The sequence below is a fragment of the Phalangium opilio genome, unplaced genomic scaffold, assembly GCF_054372755.1.
Source record: "Phalangium opilio isolate 3A_F unplaced genomic scaffold, DU_Popi_V2 ptg000217l_1, whole genome shotgun sequence".
Classification (NCBI taxonomy): domain Eukaryota; kingdom Metazoa; phylum Arthropoda; class Arachnida; order Opiliones; family Phalangiidae; genus Phalangium; species Phalangium opilio.
The window spans coordinates 10,309,306-10,330,220 of record NW_028324218.1 but is presented as its reverse complement, the minus strand read 5'-3'; the positions used below and the strand labels follow the sequence as shown (position 1 = coordinate 10,330,220).

The window sequence follows — 20,915 nt, the reverse complement described above, 5'->3', positions numbered from 1 at the left end:
TTTGCGAATAAAGTTCAAATGATTTAATTAATTTCAGGCTGTATTTATCACTCTAATTATTCTAATCGGAGTAGTAGCCACTCTGTATTTGAAGGAGAAAACCGAAAGAATAAAGAGATCGAAGGACGCTTTACGTGAACAACTTGACCTTGCTTTCAAATTGTCACCTGTTATTCTATTGAAAGGTAACAGTCATGAATATATTCGAGTAGATCATTTATACAAGTTTAGAGGGTTTTTTCTTGGAATTCTTTCTATACCAAAAGTACGATAAGAGACTAGAAGATAAGTGCATTGCTAATAGATCCTGGCGCTAGTGAACATATTTGAGGATTATATGCCGCTTCCATCGCGCCTACACTAGAGAGAAAAAATTGGTCGAGTTCCAAAAAAATTTCTTACCCCCTTCCCCTCAACCTAAAGTCGCGGAACAAGGACGCGGGTGCTTGAATCTAGTTCGGCCGTCTACCGCCAAGAGCATCTCACGTTTTGGAGGGAAAATTCAGAAACCGCTACCAGAGGGCCAACTGTTGGTGTGTTATCAGGAATATTCACTTTAGCAAAGTGAAGAATTTGGTAACCTCGATTCTTCTAGTCCCTTATCTTACTCAACAAAGGAAGGCAAGACAATGGCAGTAGGCTATTAAAAAAGAGATGGTGCAGAATTGTCTTTCATTTTGCCCCCATGCAGACCATGCTTAGGCATTGGAAATATCTACGCCCAAACTAAATGAATACCGTTTACAGATGCCCTGATAAATCCAGTGACCACTTTGGGTAGCCTCGCTTTTGCAACATGGCTCTTGGTTTGTTTTTTCTTGACAAATGGCTTGCTTTGTTTCCAAAAGTCGAATATCCCCATCGAATACACTACTCTGAATGACATGAAGGATGTTGCAGCTAATCCCAAAATCATTCCAATTGTGTATTACGGAACTCCAATGTATTTCATGTTTCAAGTAAGTAAAACCAAAAGCGCATAGATCAGAAAGTGAAGAACATTAAACCTTTCCAGCCTTTAGCAACGGTATTCGTGTAAAATGAGAAGCAAGGGGGGACACAAATGGGTGGTTGGTGAGCCTCGTTTTCAACTACCAATCGAATCAGAGATATATTAGGTCATCGTTAATGTCACGTGACAAGCGGAAAGTAGTTCGCGATGGTAGCGGCTCCTGGGGATAGTGGGGAATACTATTGAGAAATCGGCTGCTTAACTAGGCTTAACGGTTGTTCTTTAGCGCTCTTTCGGTTCAATCGTCGTGGAATTTTCAAGTTTCGTTAAGTTGAATTTTGATATTGTTTTTCATGCATTCTATTGCACCTTTAAGTTTTCCGTCTTTATCAATCAGGAAAAAGTCATCCTTTTCCTAGCTTTCTAAAATGTTTGCTAAATTCAAATCTGACATTTTGACAAATGTGCCGATTCCCGACTACCTAAATGACTAGATTATATTAAGCCTTGGAATTAAACTATAGCAGACAACATGAAAATAAAGAAATAAGTGAACTATATTTTCGAGCCAACTTGCGCATGTACCTTGTGTAAAACTACGCGAAAGTAACTCTCCGCCGCGGCATAAGACCAGCTCTTCCCGTCGCTCTGTAAGGGGGACGGAAATCTTGAATCGACCATGGGGGAACTCATTTTTCACGTTGTGGTTTAGGCTTATCGTTCTTCACTTTCTGGTTATCTATGTGCTTTTGGTAAAACACAGTCTACGGTCGACCGGTCGAATATAGTTTTTTAAAAAGCGTAAACCTGCCTTGGCATGAATTTGAATCATTCCAACACGTCTAAGTCAGTAAAGATGAAGCCAAGAAGGAACTAGAACAATGAAGTTTTATAAGATGTCTGAATATGACACTCGTTGTTATCGGGCAGGGTTGATATTTCCTCGACAAAAAAGTGTACAGGTTTTCGCAAAGTCAGACACTCGCTATAAATACAAAAGCAACACAAATGAACCAGTGATCTTAAAAATAGAGAGATCAGAGGCGAGACTGAAATTATATGCGTAGCACAAGTTTTACGCGCAGTAGTTTAATCTATCAAGGTCAAAGGTTCAGCATAAGCAGACCAAGACTTTGACCTATAAAGTGAAAACCCAGATTGGGTACGTTTAGACTCTTCTAGAAGCACACATCTCTCTACTGCGCAACTCGGCATTTGACTTCATATATTTGCGACAAAAGTGTATCTACCCAGGTGTAGAATTTTAAAATTTTCTACTTCGTCTTAGATTTCAGCTGACCCAAATATGAAAGCCATTTACAAAAGAGCAGAAACAATGAACAGCATATTTATGAATGCATTGGAGGCTATTGAAAGAACACCGGAGGTGATTATCGACGCGGAATTCGTATTTCTCCTACCGTTCGCGTATTATTACAATTTTGACATCCACTATCTCATTGAACACTTCAAAGAGCAGAAAGATTACCTTTATATGTCAAAGAACAGCGTCTACAACTCACTGACTGTAATGCCATTTCGTTGGGGATTCTCAAAGCAGTGCATGGAAAAGATCAATGTTGGGTATGCATTGCTAAAGAACTGCTCATTTGAAATGCTTTAACTTCTTAATGTTCAGAGGACTGACTGAGCAGAGACTTTGTTACGTTAATTTATATTTTTCTTGCAGACTCTACCGAACTTTTGAAACCAAATCATACGAAATCAAAAGCATCATGGCTAAATACACTTGGGACAGTTTTCAATGGGTGAAACCGGAAGACGAGGATTATGTTACTAAAGTAAAAGACTTTTATCTACCGGCGGGCATCATTGTTATTGGATCAATCGCATCAACAATTGTCGCTATGTTAGAAGTCTTAACATCGGTTTTTTAATAAACAGTTTGATACTGTTTATTTTCTTTATTATTGAAAAATTATGATTGTTAGTTATAAATTTACTACAATTTATTTTGTTACGGTACATACGTTAACCAATTAGCTATTCTGAAATTTGCGGAATAGGGCTATTATTTTTCAGTTTGATCCTGAAGCGATATCTAGTTTATTAGGGAGAGGGTCTAAATTCCCCACATTTCTAGCTTTATTTCCAATCCAAACGTAGGTCCGGAGTTAATCCCCGCCTCTAAATTTTAACCAGCATCTCATAGGTTTTTGGAAACTCATGTCAGCGCGACGCGAATGGCGAAAATTACCTATTTTCCTACTGAGGAGAGGCGAATAGCCCGGCCTCCTTTTTCGTCCCACCCCCCCTTGTTTTCTGAAATGGGGACTGGGACTATGGCGCGCGAATACTTAGGCATCTTATACCTTCTCCCTAGTAAACTAGATACCGCTTCTTGGTTTGATAATATTTTATGCTGTGTTGCCGATTGTTAATTTTACATTTATTTAAATTAACCAATGAGCTATTCTAAAATCGGCTCAAATTTCTTCGTGGCTTTATAGATGAAAATGTTTCACTACCGAAATAGTTCAACGCAGTCAATCTTAACTTACTAATAACTTAGATTTTACCTATTTACTCTTAATACAATACACACACAGAATAATTACTCACTGTAATTATTCTGCTTTGATATTTATACAATTAATCTTCACAAATGTTAGTAATAAAACTGTCTTTGAAAACAAAGAACTTAAAAGTGTAAGATGAGTGGACAAAGAATTGTCTGAAGTGTATTAAAACAAGTACGCTATACATTCAACAAAAAAGCCTTTTCGCTGTTGTTAGTATTTGGTCCAAAATTGATTAATCTCGAAGTTTGCATGTCTTTAATATAATATAGCCGTACATACATAGTAAACTTGGTCATTATCACATACGACACTTGAAATGTTACGCGGTGTACTAGAAAAAGGCGTATTAATTGGTTAATCTTGAGGTTTCGCAAGTTTGGGAAAATAGCGTACTTGAAACTTACGTAATTTTTCCTTCTATTTCTTTTTCGAGTATACCCTAAAGAGATTGTAGTATATAAATCGATCAATAATGCTTTGATGAAAACATTTTGATACAAAAGAACTTGAAAGAAATCTTTTTCACATAAATTTCTAATGATTTTGGAAATATCTATTTCAATATTCACGGTTTAAATTTTCACCAAGAAATGTTTAAAGGAAAGCACATTGTTATGCCAGTTTCAAGCAATAGATATTTTCTACTAGAACGCGACAGTCATAATATAATCGCGATATCAAACGGCGGGCTTTGTGCAAAGGACATCGCACTTTTTCTATGGAAAATGGCTTTCTACGGATTTTTTTGAAATTTAAGTATGTTGTTAAGCTTTGTCAGCTGATCAAAAGTTTCCGTGGGCGTTTTTCTCTAGCTACCATAGTTTGATCAGTAATTGAAGTTGAAGTTGGACAATTACTTAGTGTAGTCTTTTACAGGCTATAACATTATTTTCGCTACCCTTTATTTTGCTATGATGAACAACATTCTCTGTGTGAGTATAGGTATGTAGATAGAACGTTTGCCTGGTGATATTTTTACCTCGGTTCGAATCCAGATCATCGCACGATTTTTTTTTTCACGATACTATCTGCAATGACAGTGACAACTCAAGTAGATAGCATAACAGTATTTATTTATTAAACTATGATTAATTCATTACTAGAGGACTAAGACAAGAGAGAGGCTGAAAGTTGAAGAAGATAAAATATACATAATGCGAGTAGGCCAAAAAGCTATACCACTTAAAGTTCTTTGTTTGTAACATGCAGTTTAACCCGGTTAGATCTCTTAGGCTATTGGCGAATACAGCAGTAATGGTGAACTTGCTCATGCTTACACTTTTGCCTGAATGGAATTGTCGCGCTAAACCGCTATCGCTCCGTGTTCATCCCTATTGGCAGCGTCAAGCACGGCTCTTAATAGACTGTCCGTGGGATATTTCACAGTTTCTTGGTGGCGGGCATATCCAAAATACCATAGAACACTTGCAACGTGGGCGCAGACTCCCAGTGTGCGAGCACCTGCCTTGCAAGTGCAATACGTTTGGAGGATTGGTTCTGGTTGCGGACCTTCTATTAGTTGCGGCTGTTGTTGTTCAGTGTAGGATATATAAAATGTATGCTTCACAGCTTGTGTGAAACGTGAATATATTTTTCCGCGTATCAATCCAGCTTCAAACTCTTGTGTTTCTAAATGAAACTCGTTGGCGATATCTCGCTGGGTACGATCCTGAATATATGAAGGAGCTAGTTTTACCTGGTATGTGCCAAATGTTTTATCTCGAATGTATTCCAAGGGTAAAACCGGAAATCCCTCTAACTGATTTTCATCCATTGGAATCCAACGACCGTTCCCCTGTCGCAAGTGGAGTCTTTCGTTTATCACCCGTTCTTGTAACGTATTTGGTCGCTGTGCTAGTTCAAGCATTCTACGCGCTAGGTCATCATCGGCACCTTGCATGAGTATTGGTGGATGAAATCTGTTAATTATAGCGCAAGCAATCCTTAAGAAATCACCAAGACGTTCGCAGTGCTGCATTGGAATCATGTCCCGAAACATTTTGAAAATGCTCTTTAGGTGTCCGTTCCGACTCTCCACAATCCAACGGGTTTTGGTGATTTTTCTCGATTGATTTGCCTCTAATGTCGTGAACTGCCGTTGACCCCTTGGCAACAAAGCTGGCATTTCATGGTTTAATCCCAACCCATCCAGGAAATGGAGAGCATCTCTATACCCTCTGTCAACAACAAAAATGTCGTTTTCACGGAGCCATTCACGAATAGCACTCCTATCCCTTTCTATATCAGGGTTCATGTCGTGCATTAGGATCGCTGCATCGTTGTGTCTGGCGTCTGAAAAATATGGACCATGTACATCCAAGATGTAGCCATCGGGGGCTACAACGAGTCCGGCCTTGAGCAACGTGTATTTTTTATGCATAGAGTATGATTGCCTTGCTACTCGGAAATGGGAACTCTTCGGAGCTTTAAGATAGGTACAATCAGGGTACAGAATTGCCACCCGTTCTTCGGGGTTTGGATTGTACAAGCGGTTAGCAAAATCGGTGACATGTGCTTGAATAAATGCGTCACGGTTTCTAGCTTCCATAGAATCGACACCAAGGTTCTGCGGCACAAATGTTTCCATCAAGCTCGTCCGAATTATTGACACAGCTAAACTTACTGCCTGACGAGACGAATAAGTCATTTCGGCTTTTAGAAAGTCATCAGAAAGCCCTTGCCGAAGTTTCATGAAAAACATCATCATGTCTTTTTTGGTTGGCAAACGTCTGTTACCGTACATTTCAACCGGTCCGCAAGATCTGAATACTACCCCGAACTGATCTTTGGTTAATGATGTTAATGCCTTAAAATCATTTTCTGAGAAGTTTTCTTCGTCGTTGTATTTGTCCCTCTGAGAACGCATTGTCGCTTCTCTGAGTGCTTCAAACCAATCAGAAACCTCCCTGCCCAACAGTTTAACGCCACGTTTCACATAATTATGATTTTCCACAAACTGTAGCTGCAGGCAGCCTAGATTCGTTAAATGCTGAGCACAGTACCTTTATTCATAACTTTTGTTGAAGTTTCTACTTGGCAACCGACAAAATGGTTAATTGCTTTGTATGCAATCTCAAAAACGCTAACCGCCGAGTTAATGGTATAAACGCCGACGAAAAATATTGTTCAGCGTCGATTCGAGCTGGCCAGAGATCATCGTGATGCACGTTTGCACAATGTGCGAGATCCCAATGACGATGACCGCCTTTGTATTAACTGTGATAGGAGAATAGTCACAATTATGGCTGATGAAAATGACCCTTCGGCAATAATACTTAAAGTGTTAGTTCAAAGGTCTACACGCCTATGTTTTGTATGCCATGAAATCTGTGGCACCACATCCTCTCTGCTGATGAGGTGCGATTTTTACGTAAAGACCGACATATATATTCCTACTGGTTCTAGATGCTGTGCTCAGCATTTAACGAATCTAGGTTGCCTGCAGCTACAGTTTGTGGAAAATCATAATTATGTGAAACGTGGCGTTAAACTGTTGGGCAGGGAGGTTTCTGATTGGTTTGAAGCACTCAGAGAAGCGACAATGCGTTCTCAGAGGGACAAATACAACGACGAAGATAACTTCTCAGAAAATGATTTTAAGGCATTAACATCATTAACCAAAGATCAGTTCGGGGTAGTATTCAGATCTTGCGGACCGGTTGAAATGTACGGTAACAGACGGTTGCCAACCAAAAAAGACATGATGATGTTTTTCATGAAACTTCGGCAAGGGCTTTCTGATGATTTTCTAAAAGCCGAAATGACTTATTCGTCTCGTCAGGCAGTAAGTTTAGCTGTGTCAATAATTCGGACGAGCTTGATGGAAACATTTGTGCCGCAGAACCTTGGTGTCGATTCTATGGAAGCTAGAAACCGTGACGCATTTATTCAAGCACATGTCACCAATTTTGCTAACCGCTTGTACAATCCAAACCCCGAAGAACGGGTGGCAATTCTGTACCCTGATTGTACCTACCTTAAAGCTCCGAAGAGTTCCCATTTCCGAGTAGCAAGGCAATCATACTCTATGCATAAAAAATACACGTTGCTCAAGGCCGGACTCGTTGTAGCCCCCGATGGCTACATCTTGGATGTACATGGTCCATATTTTTCAGACGCCAGACACAACGATGCAGCGATCCTAATGCACGACATGAACCCTGATATAGAAAGGGATAGGGGTGCTATTCGTGAATGGCTCCGTGAAAACGACATTTTTGTTGTTGACAGAGGGTATAGAGATGCTCTCCATTTCCTGGATGGGTTGGGATTAAACCATGAAATGCCAGCTTTGTTGCCAAGGGGTCAACGGCAGTTCACGACATTAGAGGCAAATCAATCGAGAAAAATCACCAAAACCCGTTGGATTGTGGAGAGTCGGAACGGACACCTAAAGAGCATTTTCAAAATGTTTCGGGACATGATTCCAATGCAGCACTGCGAACGTCTTGGTGATTTCTTAAGGATTGCTTGCGCTATAATTAACAGATTTCATCCACCAATACTCATGCAAGGTGCCGATGATGACCTAGCGCGTAGAATGCTTGAACTAGCACAGCGACCAAATACGTTACAAGAACGGGTGATAAACGAAAGACTCCACTTGCGACAGGGGAACGGTCGTTGGATTCCAATGGATGAAAATCAGTTAGAGGGATTTCCGGTTTAACCCTTGGAATACATTCGAGATAAAACATTTGGCACATACCAGGTAAAACTAGCTCCTTCATATATTCTGGATCGTACTCAGCGAGATATCGCCAACGAGTTTCATTTAGAAACACAAGGGTTTGAAGCTGGATTGATACGCGGAAAAATATATTCACGTTTCACACAAGCTGTGAAGCATACATTTTATATATCCTACACTGAACAACAACAGCCGCAACTAATAGAAGGTCCGCAACCAGAACCAATCCTCCAAACGTATTGCACTTGCAAGACAGGTGCTCGCACACTGGGAGTCTGCGCCCACGTTGCAAGTGTTCTATGGTATTTTGGATATGCCCGCCACCAAGAAACTGTGAAATATCCCACGGACAGTCTATTAAGAGCCGTGCTTGACGCTGCCAATAGGGATGAACACGGAGCGATAGCGGTTTAGCGCGACAATTCCATTCAGGCAAAAGTGTAAGCATGAGCAAGTTCACCATTACTGCTGTATTCGCCAATAGCCTAAGAGATCTAACCGGGTTAAACTGCATGTTACAAACAAAGAACTTTAAGTGGTATAGCTTTTTGGCCTACTCGCATTATGTATATTTTATCTTGTTCAACTTTCAGCCTCTCTCTTGTCTTAGTCCTCTAGTAATGAATTAATCATAGTTTAATAAATAAATACTGTTATGCTATCTACTTGAGTTGTCACTGTCATTGCAGATAGTATCGTGAAAAAAAAATCGTGCGATGATCTGGATTCGAACCGAGGTAAAAATATCACCAGGCAAACGTTCTATCTACATACCTATACTCACACAGAGAATGTTGTTCATCATAGCAAAATAAAGGGTAGCGTAAATAATGTTATAGCCTGTAAAAGACTACACTAAGTAATTGTCCAACTTCAACTTCAATTACTGATCAAACTATGGTAGCTAGAGAAAAACGCCCACGGAAACTTTTGATCAGCTGACAAAGCTTAACAACATACTTAAATTTCAAAAAAATCCGTAGAAAGCCATTTTCCATAGAAAAAGTGCGATGTCCTTTAAATATCAATTTTCAAATAAAAAATATTAGAACCTATTTTAATTTTTTCAATTATTTAGAAATATTAAAAAATATCATAGTAGTCGAAATAAGCTACGAGCCCTTTAACGATTTCTTCAAAGCAGACTAATGGTATGGAAAAAAATAAGCCGAACTTAATCGTTAGATAACTTTGTTAAGGGCCTTGGTATTCTTACTGCACACACAAAAACGGATAATTGTTCAGTAACGCAAAAAGTAGTTGCCCTCGCTTTAAATACTCGAAAGGCGAAAGATTGGGTTAATATAACTTGAATGAATACAAGCTATATATGCAGATCGAATTTGTAACACAAATATATTGATAACTTGAACATATTAAGTCGATAAGCAATAAGTGGCATGAGAGGAAAATGATGCAAGGAAAAGTAGGAACTGGACCCTTCCTTGTCAAAATGTTCTACGCGTGTGTGACAATTTGGTACTATTTGGTGAATAATGGATGAAATGGAATAACTGTAATGTTACCAGATGTAAAGCAATTATAGAACACAAGTGTTTTGTCAAAAAATATGCTAAAACGTCTTTCGTCTGAAACAATTCAACATGATCAGAAAGTCAAACAGCAGGATATGTGTGGTTATGCTGTGTCTATATAGTTATTCAATTTCGAAATATTGCATGCTTAGCGAATAGCGTGTTGTTTTAAACTTTTTTGCTTGTATCTTCTTAGATAGAAACATGATTTTCAAATGCACTGTTAATTCTTCATATGCCCGAATGAAATATAAAGAAGTCTTAGCCTATCATATGCATGGAAATGGAACCAAGAAGGTAGCAAGACCATAGCGACCTAGATACAACAAGGCCGGCGCGCGCTAGTCTGGGGATAGGGGACATTCGCGGGGGGAAGAAAGTATTTTTTCCCGATAGATGGAGCTCTTTTGGAAAAACATTTTCGCGCGAAAATTCAAAAAGCCAGTACTGTCTGTCTTTCCATTTAATACGTTTCAGTAACTAGGAATGAATATTGTATTAGGTTAATTCTTTCAAATCCGTTTTTATAATTTAATTTTGCTCAATTTATATTTATTTTAATAGTTTGGTTTAAATCATGCTTTCATTTATATGGAATTGGTTAGATGCCGCTTGGTAAAAGGATATTATAAGGAATAATAAAATAATACCACTTTAATTACACCATATCAAAACAAAAATAGCTTTAGGTATCAAATAATAAGAGTATACTATCAGAACAACTCTAGATTACATAACTATAAAAATTGGAGCTCCATATTACCTTAAAATAATTCTATTTCCACAATCAGCATCCCTAAATCCGGCCAAGCCGTCGACACGGCAATACCCCACTCCCCACTGAACCGGAATCTAAAATACTCCTGGCGCATGCGCATACTGGCGTGAAAGCCCGGGAAAATAAAAATTTGAAGTACGATGACGTCAATGTTTTTCCAAAGGAGCGCCTCTAGCGGCACAATACGGCGACTTAAAATGTCACTTTTTGGAGAGGGAAAACTGAGCGCGCGCCGGCCTTGTTGTATCTAGGTCGATATGGCAAGACGTATCTTTATATTAGGCATGATCATCTTGTTGTACTTCCCCCAGAGGTTTTCCATTAAATGGCACAAATGATTTACACCATGACCTTTTGTTATCTCCAACAGGGGTAGTGGTTATAATATCCCTTACCCAAGACGTGCGTTAGATTCTTTTCACTTTAAAGGCTTGAAATACATGAGTTTTACCCTGTACGTAGCATACAAACCTCATATCCCGTACTCGAGTATTACAGAATGCGATTGCCAAAGACTTAGGAATGCCATATTATATTTCATTGAACAAGGTCACCGGGAAAGTCAGGCTTAATGGTTAGTAATTCGGAAAACGTAGCCGAACCATTCTTGCTCCCCCTCTCAAATTTCAAAGTTAGCCTCCTCAAAATAATGCGTAAACCCTACCAAAAAATTGCTCGTAGCCCCCTAAAATTCTGTAGCAATATAGTGTATAAAAATTATGATGATAAGTCCGTTAAGTTTCATCTTTGTAGAGATGAATTTCAATGTCAAACAGTAGTGGTGACTAAAAGCAAACGAAAACTAAACTTAAGACGAGTGAAATTCTTTCATCCACAATTGTCTCATGGTCAATAACTCGGTTCCGTACTCATTATCAATAAAAGTTTGTATATCTTTAAAATATGAATAATTTCACGTTGACAGAAATTTTTGGATATTTATGAACCAATTATGCAAGTCTTTTTTATTAATTTCCTATAACAACTTTTAAATACTTTGCCCAAATTAAGCCGGTTCACGGGTAGTTGAGCGGTTTTCAAAAGAGCGTTTTGGAATAAAGCGGTTTGCAAAACCGCGTACAAGCAAAACCGCGGTTGCGGTTTCAGCGTTTCTCAATACGGCGCTATTTCCCAAAACAGCGGTTGCTGTTTCCGCCCAAACTGTGATTGATAGGGAGGGAAATCTCTATTATATTAAGTATATAGGACAAAGAACAATATTATACAAAAAGGAGTAATGTTATATAGGAAGAAAATATAAAATATAATTTTTTGAAAAAGGCATATTATTTTGGGAAGTTAATTAAGATAAACAACAATATTTTGGAAAAGGCGTACTTTCGCACGCTCAAGATATAAACGCTGTAATCAAAATGCGCTAAAACGAGAAATGGCTATAATGGCAAACGCGTTTATGAAAAAGCCGTTTTGGACAATGCTGTTTTGATAACACGCCCAATCGATAGCATACCAATTAAGCCCCCCAAATTTCAAACCCTAGCAAAGTTACTGCATAACGATTTAACCTGACCAAAGCTAGAAACCAATGGCTGCTTGCGAAGCAAAAACAATAATTCAACAACCTTAGTACGGAACGTAAATCAATGTTGAAGGGAGGAAAATGTGGCAACCCTTATCTTTCTATTATTGTGTTTTAACATTCAAAGGTTTTCTCAGTGTTTACTTCCATAAACAGTAGAAAGCCATTACGCGCGCTTAGCCAAAACCCATTTGTGAATCTTTTCTAATGAAGTTTAGGACTAAAGTTTGTGGTTCTTCTATATCAGCTTAGCACTATGCACTCATGGATTTATTACCAAACCTGTAAACACCATTTCGTGCTCTTCGCCTCCAATATCGATATAACGAAACAGAATTTTTCCATTAATGTTGGAACAGTTTCTAAAGTAAGAATAATAATTTAACTCCAATCCAAAGTATTTATAGGTTCACTGCATCCATACTCCTTTCTCTTGGGGTAGAAAATACCCCTTCAAACAATCATAGTCAACGGGACTTTATAAGGACAACTATTAAAAAATCTGTCAAACTTCAAACATGAACTCAAGCCAAGACGAAAATAACGCCACTGTTCAAGTAGTTCCGGTATAAACTAATTTTTATATGGTATCCTAGTGAGAATCTAAATGGACACCTTTATTTTTCAAGTTATTGCAAGATACGATACCAATATACAACGACTGGGCTGAACGAGTTTTGTTTCTGCTAAGAAGCTGCAACAAAACGCAAGTTTTTAAGGTTCAAAATTCCATCACTATAAATTAAATTTGATTCTCTTTCAGAGTATTTGATAAAACGCCTGATGATGGTGTGGGAATGGACCCTGACGCAGAACTTAAGCTTTTAACAGATGAATTAAGTATTTTCAAATGAACCTTCGAAATAGTCTAATAGAATATAGCCCTCAATAAACATCAATTTCTTTGACAGTTTAATGAATTTTCTTTAAAATACAGGGATACGATTGCATAGTGACGAGCCAATACGCATCGTGGGAACGTTTCCAAAAAGTGCAATATACGGCACCCTTCTACCTTGATGAAGTGAAGCTAGTTTCAATGAATCCAAAGGAAAAACCATTAGGACTGGTTTCAAAGCTATTTGTCATGGACGATGTCGTAAGTTTCGTTAGCTCTCGAAAGTGAAGATTTAGCAAGTAAAATTCAAATGCTTTTCATAATTTCAGGTTGTAGGTATTACTCTAATTGTTCTAATCGGAGTAGTAGCCACTCTCTATCTGAACGAGAAAAACACCAAAATCAAGAGAATGAAAGACGCTTTACGTAAACAACTTGACTTGGCTTTCAAATTGGCACCTGCTATTCTATTGAAAGGTAACAGTAGAGGAATAAAATGAGCCAATCATACTCTCAGTGCCAGAACTAAATTCCTGCAATTTACTCTTAACAGATACTCTTATAAATCCAAGCACTAAATTGGGTACACTCGCACTAACAACATGGGTCTTGATTTGTTTTTTCCTGACAAATGGCTTGCTTTGTTTCCAAAAGTCGAATATCCCAATCGAATACACTACTCTAGATGATATGACAGATGTTGCAGCTAATCCCAAAGTCATTCCACTTTTGTATTACGGAACTCCCATGTATTTCATGTTTCAAGTAAGTAAAACATAGTTTACGGTCGACTGGTCAACTTTAGTTTTTTTAAAGCGTAAATTTGCATGGGTATGAATTTGAACGATTCCAAAACGTCTTGGATCAGTAAAGATGGGGTCGACTAATCTGCAGGTCCTCTGAATGTCTGAAATGCAGTCCACGGTAGGAAACCTACTATTTGTAGTATGCAGGTTCGGTTCACATTTACAAATATAAGAAAGCAATTCTAAAATTCATTGCCCAACATACAGTCGAAAAAAAATAGTTTCAACTCTGAAATCTTTTGACTAAAATGCAGTGCTCTGAAATGCAGTCCGCGAAAATTATTATATAAACTCTGAAATCTTTTGACTAAAACGCAGTACTCTGAAATGCAGTCCTCGAAAATGATTAATTTCAACTCTGAAATCGGTTGACTAAAATGCAGTACTCTGAAATGCAGTCCACGAAAATAATAAATTTCAACTCTGAAATCGGTTGACTAAAATACAGTACTCTGAAATGCAGTCCTAAAAAATCCGAATTTCAACTCTGAAATCTTTTGACTAAAACGCAGTACTCTGAAATGCAGTCCTCGAAAACTATTAATTTCAACTCTGAAATCTCTTGACTAAAATGCAGTATTCTGAAATGCAGTCCTCGAATATAATTAATTTCAACTCTGAAATCGATTGACTAAAATGCAGTACTCTGAAATGCAGTCCTAAAAAATCCGAATTTCAACTCTGAAATCTTTTGACTAAAACGCAGTACTCTGAAATGCAGTCCTCGAAAATTATTATTTTTAACTCTGAAATCTTTTGACTAAAATACAGTACTCTGAAATGCATTCCTCGAAAATTATTATATAAACTCTGAAATCTTTTGACTAAAATGCAGTATTCTGAAATGCAGTCCTAAAAAATCCGAATTTCAACTCTGAAATCGGTTGACTAAAATGCAGTACGCTGAAATGCAGTCCTAAAAAATTATTATTTTCAACTCTGAAATCCTTTGACTAAAACGCAGTACTCTGAAATGCAGTCCTCGAAAATTATTATTTTTAACTCTGAAATCTTTAGACTAAAATGCAGTACTATGAAATGCAGTCCTCGAAAATTGTTATATAAACTCTGAAATCCTTTGACTAAAACGCAGTACTCTGAAATGCAGTCCTCGAAAATTATTATTTTTAACTCTGAAATCTTTTGACAAAAATGCAGTACTCTGAAAAGCAGTCCACGAAAATAAAAAATTTCAACTCTGAAATCGGTTGACTAAAATGCAGTACTCTGAAATGCAGTCCTAAAAAATCCGAATTTCAACTCTGAAATCTTTTGACTAAAACGCAGTACTCTGAAATGCAGTCCTCGAAAACTATTAATTTCAACTCTGAAATCTCTTGACTAAAACGCAGTACTCTGAAATGCAGTCCTCGAAAATTATTATTTTCAACTCTGAAATCCTTTGACTAAAACGCAGTACTTTGAAATGCAGTCCTCGAAAATTATTAATATCAACTCAGAAATCGGTTGACTAAAGTGCAGTACTCTGAAAAGGAGTCCACGAAAATAATAAATTTCAACTCTGAAATCGGTTGACTAAATTGCAGTACTCTGAAATGCAGTCTTCGAAAATTATTATTTTGAACTCTGAATTCTTTTGACTAAAACGCAGTACTCTGAACTGCAGTCCTCTAAAACTATTAATTTCAACTCTGAAATCGGTTGACTAAAATGCAGTACTCTGAAATGCAGTCCTCGAATATTATTATTTTCAACTCTGAAATCGGTTGACTAAAATGCAGTACTCTGAAATGCAGTCCTCGAATATTATTATTTTCAACTCTGAAATCCTTTGACTAAAACGCAGTACTCTGAAATACAGTCCTCGAAAATTATTATTTTTAACTCTGAAAACATTTGACTAAAATGCAGTACTCTGAAATGCAGTCCTCGAAAATTATTATTTTTAACTCTGAAATCTTTTGACTAAAATGCAGTACTCTGAAATGCAGTCCTCGAAAATTATTATATAAACTCTGAAATCTCTTGACTAAAACGCAGTACTCTGAAATGCAGTCCTCGAAAATTATTAATTTCAACTCTGAAATCGGTTGACTAAAATGCAGTACTCTGAAATGCAGTCCTAAAAAATCCGAATTTCAACTCTGAAATCTTTTGACTAAAACCCAGTACTCTGAAATGCAGTCCTCGAAAATTATTATTTTCAACTCTGAAATCCTTTGACTAAAATGCAGTACTCTGAAATGCAGTCCTCGAAAATTATTATATAAACTCTGAAATCTTTTGACTAAAACGCAGTACTCTGAAATGCGCAGTCCTCTAAAACTATTAATTTCAACTCTGAAATCGGTTGACTAAAATGCAGTACTCCGAAAAACAGTCCACGAAAATAATAAATTTCAACTCTGAAATCGGTTGACTAAAATGCAGTACTCCGAAAAACAGTCCACGAAAATAATAAATTTCAACTCTGAAATCGGTTGACTAAACTGCTTTTCAGAGTACTGCATTTTAGTCAACCGATTTCAGAGTTGAAATTAATAATTTTCGAGGACCTCATTTCAGAGTACTGCCTTTTAGTCAAAAGATTTCAGAGTGAAATTAATAGTTTTCGAGGACTGCTTTTCAGAGTACTGCATTTTAGTCAACCGATTTCAGAGTTGAAATTAATAGTTTTAGAGGACTGCATTTCAGAGTACTGCGTTTTAGTCAAAAGAATTCAGAGTTCAAAATATTAATTTTTGAAGACTGCATTTCAGAGTACTGCATTTTAGTCAAGAGATTTCAGAGTTGAAATTAATAGTTTTCGAGGACTGCATTTCCGAGTACTGCGTTTTAGTCAACCGATTTCAGAGTTGAAATTAATAGTTTTAGAGGACTGCATTTCAGAGTACTGTGTTTTAGTCAAAAGATTTCAGAGTTCAAAATATTAATTTTTGAAGACTGCATTTCAGAGTACTGCATTTTAGTCAAGAGATTTCAGAGTTGAAATTAATAGTTTTCGAGGACTGCATTTCAGAGTACTGCGTTTTAGTCAAGAGATTTCAGAGTTGAAATTAATAGTTTTCGAGGACTGCATTTCAGAGTACTGCGTTTTAGCCAAAAGATTTCAGAGTTGTAATTAATAATTTTCGAGGACTGCATTTCAGAGTTCTGCATTTTAGTCAATAGATTTCAGAGTTGAAACTCTAATTTTGTTCGACTGTATGTTAGGCAGTGAATTTTAGAATTGCTTTCTTATATTTGTAAATGTGAACCGAACCTGCATACTACAAATAGTAGGTTTCCTACCGTGGACTGCATTTCAGACATTCAGAGGACCTGCAGATTAGTCGACCCCGTAAAGATGAAGCCAAGAAAGAACTCGAACGATGATGTTTTATAAGATATCTGACTCCGACATTCGTTGTTATCTGGCAACTTGTGGCAAGGTTGATATTTCATAGACAAAAAAGTATACATGCAGGTTTTCGCAAAGTCAGACACTTATAGAGACAAGAGCAACACAAAAGTGAGAGAGATCAGAGGCGAGACTAAAATTATATGCGTAGCACAAGTTTTATGCGCAGTAGTTTGAATAGAAAAATTTCTATCAAGGCCAAAGATCCAGTATAAGCAGACCAAGGCTTTTTCCCAGAGAGAGTGCGCAGAGACGGTTATTTATTTAACCCCTTTTTTGTCGCGAGGAGCGATACCGAGTGTTGTTTAGCCCCATTTTTACATCGAAAAGGTCTATAAGAGAAGTAGCATTGCGAAGCATAGGAAAAATAGGCGTTTCTGAGTCCAACTTCGGTGAGCACCAGATTCCAAGACGAAAACAGATTGAAAGAAAAATCAATATAGAACTTTTAAATACATTAAGAGTGTCTAGGCATTAAACTCCAAGTGCCATTTTCTAAGATGAGAGAAGAAATGAAATCATAAAAATTTTACCTATCCAGGTATAGAAGTTCAAAAATTTTAAACTTTTTCATAGATTTCAGCAGACCCAAATATGAAAGAAATTTACGATAGAGCAAAAACAATGAATAGCATATTAATGAATGCAATGGAGGCGCTTGAAAGAACGCCGGAGTTGATATTAGATGCGGAATTTGTTTTGCCTTTACCGTTCCCGTATTATTACAATTTTGACGTGACCCTGCTCATTGAAAAATTCCAAGCAAAGAAGGATTACCTCTATATGTCAAAGGACAGCGTCTACAACTCACTTACTGTAATGCCATTTCGTTGGGGATTCTCAAAGCAGTGTATGGAAAAGATAAATGTTGGGTATGTATTGCTAACTAACTGTTACCCGCGTCGTCGTAATTAGAACTTCCATCAAAATGTTATAAAGAACGGGTAGATTTTACTGATGACTAATATTTTTGTAGCACCCTAGGAACGAAGGAACTCGGCGTTGCCCGTCAGCCAGGGCATTTTTTATTACTTGTCATGCAGACATTATTCCATAAAGAGGGGCTTTTATATTTCTGGCCGCCATTAACAATGATGGCAACAAATCGAACCCAAATGACCATTCAGCCCGTCTATAGGTTATAGGAAACCAGTGTACTAAATATTTGTGAAATCGGTTGAAACGCGCGGACTTTGTTGCATAGAGAAGATTTTTAACATTTCTAGGCGCCATTGTTTATGATGGCGGCGGATTGGAAAAATCTTTCTTAGTACGCGCCCACTACTTATGAGTAACGTTCCTGCAAATTTTTAGCCTTCTAGAACAAGCGGTTGGGCTGGGCGTTGATTATCAGTCAGTCTGTCAGGACTTTGATTTATACAGAAACTAGCTGTTGCCCGCGGCAGCGCTCGTGTGTAATAAGAACTTCCATCAAAATGATATAAAAGAATGGGTAGATTTTTACTGATGACTAACATTTTTGTAGCACCCTAGGAGCGAAGGCACTCGGCCTTGCCCGTCAGCCCGTCGGGACATTTTTTATTACTTTTCACGTGGACATTATTCCATAAAAAAAGGGTTTTTTAATTTATGGCCGCCATTTAAAAAGATGGCAACAAAAGAACCCGAAAGACCATTCAGCCCGTCTATAGAATAAAGCAAACCTGTACTAAATATTTGCGAAATCGGTTAAATCGCGCGGATTTTGTTGCATAGAGGAGATTTTTTACATTTCTAGGCACCATTTTTTAGAACGTGGCGGATTAGAAAAATCTTCCTTAGTACGCGCCTACTACTTATGAGTAACATTCCTGCAAATTTCCAGCCTTCTACGGCAAGCGGTTTGGGCTGGGCGTTGATTATCAGTCCGTCAGTCAGTCAGGACTTTGATTTATATAGATATAGATAGATGAACTGCTCATAAGTGATGCTATAACCAGAAAATATATAATAGAAGTGTGAAACAAGAAAGGGTAATTGTAACATGATTCTTCCTAACATCCCTTAACATTTCGAGCAAGGTTACTATCAAACTGAATCATATTTGCGATTACTCTATTAAAGTCTAACTAACGTCAAGACGAGGTTTGTGGGTTGATTGCTGAGGATTTAGTACCAAACAGTTATAGAATTCACCCCACCACGCGATGTCCATCTGAAGTTTGATGATGAGGATAGGAAACAAAAGGATAATCCTGGGTCCCTGGGAAGAATCATGTTACGTAAATCAAGTATTAAGAGGATACAGTGTCGACATCCTTCACCTTAACTTGCTGATTTTTAGAGGACTGTACTAAGAAGAAACTTTGTTACGTTAATTTGTATTTTCTTTATAGACTGTACCGAACATTCGAAACCAAATCATACGAAATTCGAAGCATCAAGGCTAAATACACTTGGGACAGTTTCCAGTGGGCGAAACCAGAAGAGGAGGAAGATTTTATTGAACTAAAAGAGTTCTATCTGCCGGCCTGCATCATTGTTATTGGATCAATCGCATCAACAATCGTCGCTATATTGGAAGTCTTAACATCGGCATAGTAATATTCTAATTGATATAGTTTATATGATGTGTTGCCGAATATTATGATTGTTAGTCGCAATTGCTAGTTATACATTTATTTAAATTTATTTTGCTACTGTATACATGTTGTACCTGAGATTATCAATTAGCTATTCTAAAATTCGCACAAATTTCTTCGTTGCTTTATAGCTGAATATGTTTTACTGCCGAACTAGTTAATCGCAATTGATCTGAGCTTGAAAGAACATTTGTTCATTCCTTATTTTTCTATTATTAACACAACAAACTCTCTTATTATTGTACATTGATATTAACTTAATTACTCCTAACGATTTTTTTTTTATAAAAACTGTCTTTGAAGAAAAATAATTTAAATGGGTAATATTAATGGAGAAAAAGAACTGGCTTAAGTTAAAGAAAATCCCGTGAATTTCCTTCAAAGAACGAACTTTCCCCTGTTATTATAAGGAAAAATATCCATTTTTTCGTCAAAATCTGTAAATATTTTTAAAAAACGAACACAGGCTTATCAGGGATAGATTTAATTTTAGAAGTTCGAATGGAGAACAGAGTAGTCTGTTCGTGCGTCAAAGTCCCGGATCCTCTTTCAAGGGACGGAGGGGTATGAAAGGAGAGGTGGGTTATAGCGATAGAGGTAAAAAGGAATAACGTATTTTTCGCCGTCCCCTTCAGCAACGTCATCAAAACGTAGTTTAAGTGAGCAAATAAGATAATTTAAACTTTTCGTTACGTGTTGGAGGGAGGGGCTCTATGCTAGGCTATGAGTCGGACAGAAGTAAATACTAACCGATCTCCATTCCTACTTCTAAAATTAAATCTATCCCTGGCCTTATCAACTTTAAATTTTGAGAAATAATCCGAAAGAAGAATTTATTTTAAATTTTCACTGCCAAATAACTCGATTGAGTATGCATCATGCAAATGTTTCCAAAAACTGCAGTATACGGCAGGGTTTTATCTTGATGAAGTAAGACTTTACGTAAGTGGTTTAGGTTTTAAAACCAGTACGATGTACTTTCCACGAAAACCCCTTTTCGATTTTGTTAACTTTTGCTCCAAAATTGATTTTTCTTCAGGTTTCTTTGGCTTTAATATAATATAGCCATACTTAAAAATTAAACTGGGTATTTTTCATTCACCTCACGTTAAATTACATACGGTGTACTAGAAAAAGGCGTATAATTGATTAATCTTGAGGTTTAGTTAGTTAAGAAAGTACTGTACTAAAGGGTATATATTTATTTTTTCAGTACCTTAAAGGGATAGTAGCATATCAATCGATCAATAATATTTTGATCAAAACATTTTCATCCGCATTAATTTGAAA

The 20,915-nt window shown here is 37.2% G+C and overlaps 2 protein-coding genes and 1 long non-coding RNA gene across 4 annotated transcripts in view; 2 read left to right on the top strand and 1 right to left on the bottom strand.

Moving 5' to 3' along the window:
• LOC149616227 (uncharacterized) overlaps positions 1-20,915 on the bottom strand; it is a 236,414-nt gene that overhangs the window by 94,904 nt on the left and 120,595 nt on the right. The gene's annotated exons all lie outside the window — the stretch shown is intronic.
• Positions 1,951-2,928, top strand: LOC149616236 (uncharacterized). Its single transcript, XM_089856502.1, has 2 exons — positions 1,951-2,536; positions 2,643-2,928. Exons 1-2 carry the CDS (start codon positions 2,259-2,261, stop codon positions 2,848-2,850), a joined length of 486 nt encoding a protein of 161 aa, XP_089712628.1. The 5' UTR covers positions 1,951-2,258; the 3' UTR covers positions 2,851-2,928.
• Positions 17,679-20,528, top strand: LOC149616235 (uncharacterized). The gene is made up of 2 exons (XM_089857123.1): positions 17,679-17,915; positions 19,380-20,528. The coding sequence occupies exons 1-2, from the start codon at positions 17,683-17,685 to the stop codon at positions 19,582-19,584; spliced, it is 438 nt and encodes a 145-aa protein (XP_089713249.1). The 5' UTR covers positions 17,679-17,682; the 3' UTR covers positions 19,585-20,528.

Excerpts from the sequence above, each read along its gene's own strand:
- LOC149616236 (XM_089856502.1), top strand. The coding sequence starts at position 2,259 with ATGAAAGCCATTTACAAAAGAGCAGAAACAATGAACAGCATATTTATG. Across the intron at positions 2,537-2,642 it reads ATGGAAAAGATCAATGTTGG|ACTCTACCGAACTTTTGAAA; the intron begins GTATGCATTGCT and ends TTTTTCTTGCAG.
- LOC149616235 (XM_089857123.1), top strand. The coding sequence starts at position 17,683 with ATGAATGCAATGGAGGCGCTTGAAAGAACGCCGGAGTTGATATTAGAT. Across the intron at positions 17,916-19,379 it reads ATGGAAAAGATAAATGTTGG|ACTGTACCGAACATTCGAAA; the intron begins GTATGTATTGCT and ends TTTTCTTTATAG.